The sequence below is a fragment of the Candida metapsilosis genome (genome assembly GCF_017655625.1).
Source record: "Candida metapsilosis strain BP57 chromosome Unknown scaffold1, whole genome shotgun sequence".
NCBI classification, from domain to species: Eukaryota; Fungi; Ascomycota; class Pichiomycetes; order Serinales; family Debaryomycetaceae; genus Lodderomyces; species Lodderomyces metapsilosis.
In genome coordinates, this window is record NW_027138159.1 from 3,296,963 (window position 1) to 3,309,061 (window position 12,099).

Below are 12,099 nucleotides of genomic sequence, written 5' to 3' on the forward strand. Positions count from 1 at the left end.
TTTAAAAAGATTTATGATTGGGTTAGGAAATAGGTTGCGTGTTTTTGTATTTCTTAAATTCTTTTGTTATTGACGTGTCTCCTTTGTCAACAGAAATTTAATTTAATTTAAATTTTTTCAAAAATCCCTTAAAACAGTTCCTATTTCGACAAAGCTAACTAGTTCAATCTACCTTAATTGCATTTACAACGGGGAATCAAAAGTCATCAAACAACCGTACACCCTAATCTTTTCTAAGCTTTCGCAATGTCGTCATCATCCGCTGCACAACCGCACGAGACGCTGGTGAAACCAACAAAGCATTTGCACAAGGACCACGATGTCACCTCAATTGACTCTAAATATGACGAGGATACCGCCGACAACGTTAAAAGAACTCAATATGATGAAGTCCAAGAGACAATTGAATCATGGAAAAAATTAGAATCCATCTTGGCACCACTCTTGTTTACTTTATTGTCATTTTTCGTTCGTTTTTACCGTATTTCCGTCAATGATAGTGTTGTTTGGGATGAGGCTCATTTTGGTAAATTTGGCTCTTACTATTTACGTCATGAGTTTTACCATGATGTCCATCCACCATTGGGTAAAATGTTGGTTGGATTATCGGGATATTTGGCTGGGTATAATGGATCATGGGATTTCCCAAGTGGTGAAAAATACCCTGAATATATCGATTATACAAAGATGAGATTGTTTAATGCGACCTTTTCTGCATTGTGTGTTCCTTTTGCTTATTTTACAATGAAGGAAATTGGATTTTCCGTTTGGACAACTTGGTTATTTACCTTGATGGTTACTTTGGAAAGTTCTTATGTTACTTTGGGTAAGTTTATCTTGTTGGATTCAATGTTGTTGTTTTTCACTGTTACCACTGTCTTTTGTTTTGCTAGATTTAACAACTTTAACAATAAGCAAAAGGAATTTTCAAGAAAATGGTGGAAATGGTTAATGTTGACTGGTGTTTCTATTGGATGTGTTTGTTCTGTGAAGATGGTTGGTTTGTTTGTTACAACTTTAATTGGTATTTACACCGTTGTTGATCTTTGGAATAAGTTGAGTGACAAGTCAGTGACTTGGGTAAGATATGGATATCATTGGGCAGCAAGAATCTTTGGATTGATTATTATCCCAATTACAATCTTTTTGCTTTGTTTTAAAGTTCATTTTGATTTGTTGTACAAGTCAGGTACTGGTGATGCTAATATGTCATCATTGTTCCAAGCCAATTTACTTGGATCACAAGTTGGTGGAGGTCCAAGAGAAGTATCCATGTTTCATTCAGTAGTTACTTTAAAGAGTCAAGGTTTAACTGGTGGATTATTACATTCACATGTGCAAACATTCCCAGAAGGTTCCAAACAACAACAAGTTACCACTTATGGACATAAGGATTCCAACAACAATTGGATTTTCCAACGTCCAAGAGGTCAACCAAGTTACGATCCAAGTGGCAATACTACCGATATTGAATACGTATTCGATGGTATGCCAGTTAGGATTATGCATCCATCAACTGGAAGAAATTTACATACTCATGAGATTCCAGCCCCTGTTTCCAAGTCTGAATTGGAAGTTGCTTGTTATGGTAACTTGACCATTGGTGATGCCAAGGACAACTGGATTGTTGAAGTTGTTGATCAAGCTAGTGATGAAGACAAGATGAGATTACATCCATTGACAACTTCATTCAGATTGAAGAATGAAGTTATGGGTTGTTACTTGGGAGTTTCTGGTGCAACTTTACCACAATGGGGTTTCAGACAAGGTGAAGTTGTATGTTTTAAGAACCCATTCAAAAAGGACAAGAGAACATGGTGGAATATTGAAGATCATAGAAATGAACTCTTGCCTCCAGCACCAGAGGATTTCAAATTACCAAAGACGAGATTTATTCGTGATTTTATTCAATTAAATTTGGCAATGATGGCCACTAATAATGCTCTTTTGCCTGATCCTGATAAACAAGATGATTTGGCTTCTTCATTCTGGCAATGGCCAACTTTGAACGTTGGTATTAGGATGTGTGGATGGTCAGCTGATAAAGCCAAGTACTTTATGATTGGATCTCCAGCAACTACATGGTCATCCACTGTTGGTGTCGTAATTTTTGCTTTTATTACATTGTACTATCTCATTAGATGGCAAAGGCAATATGTTGATTTCCCACCTGACCAACCAGGTAGATTGCAAAAATTTGTCATGGGTGGTATTTATCCAATGTTTGGTTGGGGTTTACATTTCATGCCATTTGTCATTATGGGAAGAGTTACGTATGTTCATCATTACGTGCCCGCCTTATACTTTGCCATGATTGTCTTATGTTTTGAAGTTGAATTATGGACTTCTAAATTGGTTCAAAGAAACTCGTCAGCAGTGAGTAAAGTTGCTTATGTTGCAATCTATTTGGCATTGTATTTCATTGTTGGATTTACATTTTACTACTTGAGGTATTTCTCGTTTGGAATGGAGGGTCCTAAAGAGGACTGGAAACATACTCAATGGTTACAATCATGGAGAGTTGCTGATGATAATTATACATAGAGATGGGAAGAAGAGTGTATGTAGATTTGTATAAGGTATAGCTTACAATTTAAAAGTGCGTCATTACATAAAAAAAAAGTAACCCTCTGAGAGTTTACTTACTTCTCCTTTAGTAAGCAAAGATATCCAGCAGCAAAGTTATCCAAAGATGAGTTTAAGATACATGATAAGAACTACACCTGTATCCAAGAGGATACTATATTCATCACAACCTTGCATATTGCGCCTATCGTCAATTAGGTGGAACACAACAACGACATCACCATCATCATCAACGACGCAAAAAACCCTCAAACCATCATCATTTGCATTCCCCACGGATCCACCAGCAGCAGCAAAGACACAACAGCAAGATAAGTCATCCACTGCGCCTGCTCCAGACGCACCCGATTTCAAAGCTACTTCACTCATCCATGGCCAAACTGATAAAGTAATAGCCATATCTGAACGTGCATGCGCCAAATTACAATCGATCAAACTTGAAAACCCTAAAGACACAGCCTTACAAATCCAAGTAGAAAGTGGCGGATGTCATGGATTCCAATACAATCTCCATTTGATTAACTTGCAAGAGTATTTAACAACCAATAAGGATTCCAGCGATGTGTTTGTGTTTGAACGTGATGGGGCAAGTATTGTTCTTGATGATTCGAGTTTAACGATTTTGCAAGAGCTGAGGTTGGATTATACTAAGGAGTTGATTGGTAGTCAGTTTAAGATTGTTGATTCGCCTTATACTTCAACTGCATGTGGATGTGGTGCTTCTTTTGATTTTGATTTTGATAAATTGGAGCAAAATAAGAAACAGAGAGAATAGTGAAAAAGTATAGGTGTATAGAGCTACGTTTAGAGGGTTGTTTATATAATTTATTTATCACAATTTGTATTGTTTTATGTATGTAGTGTAGCCTTAGGCTAGTATTTCATTAATTCCCTTGATACTTTGAGTTGAATAAAATCTAACATCAACATCATCATCCCTTTCCAATTTTTCCAAATTCGACAATACTTGTAAATTAATCAACTTTTTCAACTCATCTTGACTTGGAGCTTGATCTTTATGTTGAACTAATGATTCAACTAAAGTCAAGTATGATTTGGCAACATTGAATCGAATGTTTGGTACTGAATCGGTGATTAATCCATTTATAAATGGCAACACTTGTTCAACAAGGACTGGGTAATCAATCACGGGAATTAATGAAGTTATAGCGAATAAACAAGTGATTCGAATGATAAAGTTGGAGTAATCAATCTTGCCGTCGTCATCCTCATCAACGTCTCCATCATCATCATTATTAGTAGTAGTTTTTGTATCCTTTTGATTCAATAATCTGGCAAGGATTTCTTGTGTTGCCCATTGCGATCCAAATATCACTGTTAAATTCTTCAAATTTTCAACTGCAGCTTCTCTAATGGCAAATACTGGATCCCATAACCACGACATACACAATGTCAACAATTCATTATTGAAAAAAGATTGACCCAATTGATCAGCCAACTTGGGGATATATTCAATTATAGCCAATCTTACTCTCCATTTATGATCTTGAGCCAATTCAGTTATAGCTGGAAGTAAATTTGTTGATAAGAGATTGATTCCAATGGTTTCATTAACCACTGACAAGTTGGAAATGATATTTAATCGAACATCAGGGAACTCATCCTTCAACATTGTCAAAAAGATGGGTAACAATTTATCAATTGTTGGTTGTCTCGTTAAAATTGGTGATAATTCAGTAATGGTGGATGCTAATGATGCACGGACATTTTCTTGAGGATCTTGACTTAAATCATTAACCACGGGCACAATCTTGTTCAAGATTGTTGCTTTAGTTGGTGGATATTCAGTTAATAATTTACAAAAACTTGGCAATTGCTTAGCAATAGCTTTTCTAACTTCCCCTTCGTGATCCTTCATTAATGCAATAAATGGATCAATCAATTGAAATAAATCCAGTTCATTATGGGTGAAATTAACGGCAATTTTACTAAATCTATCAGCAGCAGTATACCGAACTCTCCAACTATCATCTTTAATCAATTTCAAGGCACTGGATAAGAAATCAGAATTGAAGCTATATTCATGAATCTTTTGGAAAAACTCCAAAATGGCAATCAAAACATCAATACTAAGGAATTTAACTGAATCTTGATCATCATTAATCAAATGTTGAAACATTTTAGAAATAATTTCCCAATCTTCATTATTAACCTTGTTGATATCATTGGGAGATTCTTCAGTAAATTGAGTCAATAAATCAATCAATTGAGGCAAGTTTGTAGCAGCTGCTCTTCTAACCATTGGATAATCATCAGTAACCAATTTCAAATAAGTGCGCAACAATTCTTTTCTAGTATTTGCATCAACACGAATAATAACCGCCTTGTACAATCCACAAGAAGCAATCTTTTTCAGAAACCAGTTGCCTTGACTTAAGTTTGTGATTAACCCTAAAAATACATTATTTATCTCATTTTGATTCAATTCATGACTAATTGTGTTTAATGATTCAATAGCTTTATCCCTAACCAATGGTTCTTCCATCGAGGCCAAAATCGTCAATATCTCAATCAATGGTTCACAATATTCATGACCGCCAATTAAGGGGATAAATTCACCCAATTTGGCTCCCAAGACTGTAAATACTTCTTCTTCGTCATCTTGAGCAACATCGTGTAAAAATGGCAACAATTCTTTACGTGTTCTTTCTGGACCCAAGGCAATGGCTATAGTGTCTAGTTTTTGCATTGCTTCGACTCTGTTGGAAACATCGTCGTGTTTCAATTCGTCCATTAATAACGCGAGGGGATATAAGTCGTCCATTGTGGATATATGCTGTAGATTAGATAAACTGGGTACGTTCAGTGTTTGTGATGTTTTAACAGTAAGATTGAGTAGATTTGCTTAGATTGGATAAGATTAGCTGTATGATTGTCTTAATTCTGTTCCTTTGGTTCAGTTTGATTAGGATGGTTTTTGATTGATTAATTGATTGATTGGTGAGAGAGTGTCTGTTCTGTTTGTTGTGGATTTTTTTTTTATTTTCGTTGAATTTTTTTTTTAATGTCGCAGACACAAAACAAATGAAAAACTACGACACTGGAAATAAGACAGACAGAACAGACAGACAGACAGACAAATATAACATACCAGACACTACAGTGCAGAACAAATCACTGTATCTAACAGAAATTTTAGTCTACTTAGTAGCAGCTACGTGTGTGTTATATATACTTACAAGTGCACAAGTGTTCTCATCCAACGTTCTTTCCCACTGTTGCTACTCACACATTTGCCACTTCAGCAAAAGGGTCTTGTGTTGTTTTGTAAGTAGTCGCACGACTCAAAATGCATAACCATTGCGAAACCGATTGATCATGGTGCTCTTCTTACTAGCATACCACAGTCAGTTGAATAGCGTCGTTGTACTGCGTTCATTTCCTTTTCTTGATTCAATGGTATAAACTTACACAATTGTGTATCTCATTGACGCGCGGAGCAGTATTACCGCCAAAATTTCCATAGTCTGGACGAAGGCGTAATGTCACACACTTTTTTCAACATCTCAAGTGACTGCATAGCTTCTCTGAAATGATAATCAACTTCAAGCGAGTAACATCTTCTCAAAATTGTTGCAAAAAGGAAATGAAATGCAAAGCCGACACAAAAGACTCGTCTCGCAATTTTTTTTTTTTTTTCAAGAAATCATATTGACTCCACGTGTTTTAAGATACAGTACCATTAGCGAACATGACTGCTCCTGCTCCTACCAAGTTGGATATCATTGACTCAAAGATATCACCTGAAGTTCGGGCTGCCTATAATGCCAAAATTTCCCAATACCAACGCACTTCTAAATCATATTGGCAATTTTCCATTGTCCCCAACAAGTTTGTTCAATCACTAGAGGAAACTGACGACACAACATTCAACTACCTTGATCAACACTTTGGTAAAATTGGTGAATGGGATGACTTGGTTGCTGAACTACGTCAGTTGAATCAAGAAGCTGACGCAAATACCCAATACAAGATTTTATTCTTGGCTCGTCATTACACTGGATATCACAACCTTGCCCATGCGAAATATGGAGATGATGCGTGGAACAACCATTGGTCAAAATTGAATGGTGATGATGAGTACACATGGGGCCCTGATGCTGAATTAACTCCGGAACTGATTGAATTGGCGAAAAACAATAGTAAACTTGTGGCTCAAGAATTGGAAAATAATCGTCATCATGATAAGTCCTTAATTACACCACAAAAGATGTACGTGTCTCCATTAAGTCGATCAATTGATACTTTGTACTACACATGGAGTCCAATTGTTGATATACAACAAATGAAACCATACATTCAAGAAAACTGGCGTGAAACTACTGGTGTCCACACCTGTGATAAACGTTCCACAAGATCAATAATTGCCAAAAAATATGAAAAATTGGGATTTGTCATTGAACCAGGATTTACTGAAGAGGATGAGTTGTACAAAGATGATTATAGAGAACTGTTTGATGAACAAGCAGCAAGAATGAATATAGTTTTGCAACAATTGTTTACGGAAAATCAAGCCAATGGAGTTGATATTGTGGGGATAACTACTCATTCTGGTAGTATCAAGACCCAATTGTTGGTGTTGGGACATAGAGCATTTGCTGTACAAACTGGTGGTATGATTCCTGTATTTGTTAAAGCGGTAAGAAAGAAAGGTGGAGCTTCCAATGAAGGAGAAAAAGGAAGTAGGTGTATTGTATTGTGAGCATTATGTAATAGATCTTTTAAAGGCAAGTATAGTTAGTTTGAAGAACGATATCATTGCGCTTGACCAGATTAAAAGGAAGTGGTTGGTTAGCTAAACGAGCATGGCTCATAAAGGTCGTGTGTAAGCTCGCGTTGCTCCCCTCCCCTTTATAAGGTGCCCAAAACTGAACAAAAAAATATCAGACGCAAACTACTTACTTTTCTTCTTCTTTAATAGAACTATAATGGATGCGAATATAAAGAGAGACGTCTTCAAAGGAAACCATGATGGTTACAATTGGAGATTCTCTTTTACATATCCAAAATATCTATCAAGTAGAATTGGTGACCCAGTAGAAATGCTTTAAGCCAAGAATCAATCGGTTTCTGGTTTAGAGGTGCTCTTCTGTTCTTCTCCATTCTACGCCATTTCTTTTTTGACAGAGATTACTAATCTTATGGCAAAAAGAGATTTCTTGTCAATACACTTGGACAATACTATTAAAACTAGTTTTTATGATGTTTTCTTGGAGGCGATCTTTCCTTTATTAACTTTAGTTATCGTTCTTTGTTTGAAAGCATGATGGGCCCAAAGCAATTTCAAGCAAAAAGGTACGTATTTCTTTCTTACAACTTAGATTAATAAATGACATGTAAAGGAGGTAAATTTTAATTGTTGTTAATACAACATTTGTAGTTTCTGTAGATTCAAGTTAACTGCTCTAGCTGGTCAATTGTCAGTCAGGTGTAAATAGTAAAGGAAATTTTCACCTTTTGCTGTTGTTGAACTTCAAGGCGGCCAAGCGCAGCATTGAATGTGTGGCGGGTAATGTTTTTTTTTGAAACCTTAGATCTACATAAATCGGGTAAAGCTGCCATTACAAGATAAGTGAGACAAGATATTATAATTGGGAGATGTAATGTAATCAAGGGCTTACATTGTACTTATAGTATCTCTTTCGCTTAGGCAGCATACAGTTGGGCATATTTCCGGTGATGTTTGATAGCATGCACTCATACTCTGAGCTCTATAAGCAAATGAGTTGAAGGAGTAATAGAAGTAGTGATTGGCTGGTTCTACTTTGAGGCAAAGTACCTAACGTCTGATAGTCTGCTAACTGATCTAATAATATCATCCGCGCATTATAATAAGACTGAACTTTGCTACCTCATCCGTTTACCCATTTACTACTTGCTAAGCACCTCTAGTAGAATACGTTTATGTCAACAAGAATCGTCTCCGCTCTGGCTAGAACTTTTGTGCAAACCTACCGTCGGAACAAAAACAATGCACGAACTGAAACAATAAGAGGCTTTGAATCGATTCGTCTTTTTGGTCGGAAAAAAGATTAAGCGAAACCAGAAACTACACCATTGTCTTCCCTTCACAATAGACCACAATAACGATGAATCGGAGAAGGAGGAGGAGAATGAATAAATTGCAGAGAAGAGAGAATGGAAGTTGTAGTGGGGGTGCAAAAATAATTTTTTTGTTTCTTTTTCCTATTCTTGATATGTGGAGTTACTTAAATTTGAAGTATGATTTATTTTAACCGTCCCTGCGTTAGAAAACAATTTTCCAAAAATAGATCACGCATGTGCTGCTCGTATATATATGAGAAGTGTGAGTAAAGACAAGTGAGGTTCATGGGATGCTATTTGTTAAGAGGCACCCCCCTAAGCGACATATGTCAAAAGCAAACAAAAAGATTGTGATTTTTTTTTTTTTTCTATTTTATTGTACAGAGAGAGATCTGGCATTAATCTCGCAAAATTTCAAATTGCAAGAGCCCACGTGGGTCCAAGTTGACATCCCTATTGTTTTTTGTTTCGCAACTTCTAGTACAGAAACGCAATGCCTAATTTTAAAAAAAGAAAAAAAGTGTGGCTTTCAGGGCTGTTGAAAGCACAAAAATCGATAAACGCCAATTCTTTCTCAAAATATGGCAACAGGGTTGTTAGTTGAAAATGTATAGCGTGGTAAATTGACGTCTTTTTTTTTGTAAGCATAGCCCTCTCATGTGTTGGTGTTGTATAAGCTACGTAGGAATATGAACTAGTTTTTCAGCTATCATTTTGGGCCCCCTGCGAAAAAAGCATACTTGGTATATCAAGCAAGTCCAAATCTCGCATATCAAAGTAGAGACGACTCGTTGGTAGAAGTGGGATGACTGTAAACCGTGGATCTTAAAATAGGAGAGAAGTAGGAATGGTTAGAAAACAATAGTCGCTAGGGCGCTTCTGTGACGAAAACTGCAATGTATTGTTTGCTATTGGTCACACGACAACAACGAATAGTCAATAAAAAAAGAAGTCACACGACAATAACTTAGTAATATGTATGTAAAAACAACAACAATACAATGGCGTGCTTAAGCATATTTCAAAATATCCATATATGGGTTGTTGAAATTCCATTGTTTTCCAAAACAAAAAAAAAAAGAAAATAATAATACTTTAAACCAAATAAAAATATTTTTAATAATTACACAAAGGTTGTACGTTACTGTCCTACATTCACTAGTCATCACAATCACTAGACTTTCTATTGTCTTTTTGTTTTTGTTGTAGAGAGAGGCAAATTTTATCTAATCTCCTTCATCTTGCATACATGCAGTATATTTGTGCAATTGAGGATGATTGCAGCTATTGAAGAGAGGGTAAGAGTTGAGTAAGAGGTTGGGCAGCACAAGCTGATGGCATATCTTTCAATTTAGATACATTTTTGAAACTAAAGAGATCGGATGGACTGTGTAACCACTGTTATTTACGTTTGTTTCTATTTTTTTTTTCTAATCAAAAGATTATAAGTGAAATACGAAAAATAAACTTTCTGTATTTCCCATAACACTCCTTTTATTTTTTTTAGTTGTTTGGAAAGCTGCATGTTCTTTAATGATTTGATTAATGATTATTGGAAACTAGCATAGATAAATAAGGACGTTGAGTATGGTGTGTAATTTGCAAAGGGTCCTGCAGTAACATCAGGCGGCTAAAGTTGCAAAAAAAATAAAATAGAATGAAACAGACTGATCTTTGGGAATATAATAACTAAGATGGCGCCAGACTCTGTAAAGTAATGTAAATTTTATTGTGACGCCTTAGATGGGATGAGTTTTAGGATATGAGTCTGGATAGCTCTTCTCCTTCTCAGGAAATGAGTAAGAATTTAGTAAGTGGAAGAGAGAAGAAAAAGCTTAAAAATCGAGCAAAAAACCTTAAAGTTTATAAGTTTCAGCTTTCGTTCATGTAACCTTACTTTTAGATTTAGGTTGCATTTTTTCAAGAAAAACGTTTTGACTGTTGTTTGTTGTTGTTGTTGTTCTTTTGCATTAGTTATAATATTTTCTAGAATAACCGTTTATGGTAACATGTCGTACGAGTTAAAATGCACAGAGGAGCAAAGGGGAAGTGACAGATTTCTAAAAATAAACCGTTGGGGAGTATATCTACCGTTGATGAGCCGTTGAGTTAAGTTGATGTGCATGTTTAAAACATATTGTTTTTGGTCTGGTATACTTGAGTGAAAATTAAATAAAGTTTGACTCGTAGTCATTACAAAAAGCTCTTCATCTCAATCTGTTTGTGTGATATACTGCATATTGTTAGTTGCATATTATTATGCATAGCTTCGTATATTTCTTTCTTTCACTAAAAAAGTTAATAATAATAATAATACACTGATATCAAAAGCATAAAAATATTTTATTATTATTTGACCTCGGATGTAGACAACAAACATACATACACACATACACGTATGCTCTCTTGCCGTATGTTTCTGATTATAACTCCAAAGTACACAGTGATAGTTTTTTAAATCATAAAGAGTAGTAATATAAGATTATAAAAAAAAGGCTGAGTGAAAAAAGCAACAAGGGGGTAGTGTAAGTTGGTAAAATTGATTCTATTGTTTTAAGTGGGGGGGGTGCATTTATAGATATGAATTTATATATACAATTCTCCTATTGTTTTTAATATTAGTTTTAGTTTTAGACTAAAACTAAAACTTTAGTAGTCTTGTGACCAATTAACTGAAATGGAAGAAAGAAGAAAGAAGAAAGAAGAATGAGGAGAATAATATTAGGTCTAGTGTACACAAAGAAAACATACCTCTAAGCTAATAATAATATATGATATTGTAACATCATCATATTGTCAGTATCTTAACTCCTAGAAACCGTTCATAATAATATCTTATACTGTTTAGAATCATACGACTAAAGATAAGATGGTTTCTTGGTATTTTTGTTTTATTTGGAAATGTAAATCTTTGCTTTCTGTTGCTATTTGCTGTGCATTATATTCCTAATGGTTACGAGACTTACTCTATTACTCTCGTGGTTTCTTAGTCTGTCTCTATTGGTATTGTTTGATGGTCTATTGTGTTGTATTGTTGTTTTTGTGTAATTATTAAATTAGTTTTTGCATTTTTTGAGCAAACGTACACTACTCCTCTTTTTCTTGCATAATCAATCAATCATCACATCAATACCCAAAACCAAATTATATAACCTAAAAACAACTAAATTATTTAATAAATTCACAAAAGAAAACCTATATATCTATACAACCCATATTCTATTGTATTATTCAAAGAGAGAAAATCAGAATAAACCTCCCACATATATATATATATAACTTCAACAATTCCTTCCCTTGTCTAAAAAGTCTTCATCTGCTGATTCAAAAATAACCGCCAGATTCTACAATAGAAAACTTTTCTGTCTACTTTACTTTGCATATATCATCCATATATTGCATTAGATAGCATAATAGACACAAACTACAAAGCAACTACAAGCAACA

The 12,099-nt window shown here is 35.1% G+C and overlaps 4 protein-coding genes across 4 annotated transcripts; 3 read left to right on the forward strand and 1 right to left on the reverse strand. All coding sequences in view use genetic code 12, as the record gives it.

Moving 5' to 3' along the window:
- Positions 1-246: 246 nt before the first annotated feature.
- PMT2 (dolichyl-phosphate-mannose-protein mannosyltransferase) lies at positions 247-2,544 on the forward strand (the record flags this gene model as incomplete). Its single annotated transcript, XM_067690208.1, has 1 exon — positions 247-2,544. The coding sequence occupies one exon, from the start codon at positions 247-249 to the stop codon at positions 2,542-2,544; it is 2,298 nt and encodes a 765-aa protein (XP_067551481.1).
- Positions 2,545-2,692: 148 nt separating this feature from the next.
- On the forward strand, positions 2,693-3,361 carry ISA2 (Isa2p; the record flags this gene model as incomplete). Its single annotated transcript, XM_067690209.1, has 1 exon — positions 2,693-3,361. The coding sequence occupies one exon, from the start codon at positions 2,693-2,695 to the stop codon at positions 3,359-3,361; it is 669 nt and encodes a 222-aa protein (XP_067551482.1).
- A 93-nt stretch (positions 3,362-3,454) lies between these two features.
- Positions 3,455-5,371, reverse strand: TPD3 (protein phosphatase 2A structural subunit; the record flags this gene model as incomplete). Its single annotated transcript, XM_067690210.1, has 1 exon — positions 3,455-5,371. One exon carries the CDS (start codon positions 5,369-5,371, stop codon positions 3,455-3,457), a length of 1,917 nt encoding a protein of 638 aa, XP_067551483.1.
- A 927-nt stretch (positions 5,372-6,298) lies between these two features.
- On the forward strand, positions 6,299-7,309 carry I9W82_001463 (putative phosphomutase; the record flags this gene model as incomplete). The annotated part of the gene is made up of 1 exon (XM_067690211.1): positions 6,299-7,309. One exon carries the CDS (start codon positions 6,299-6,301, stop codon positions 7,307-7,309), a length of 1,011 nt encoding a protein of 336 aa, XP_067551484.1.
- Between the last annotated feature and the right edge of the window lie 4,790 nt (positions 7,310-12,099).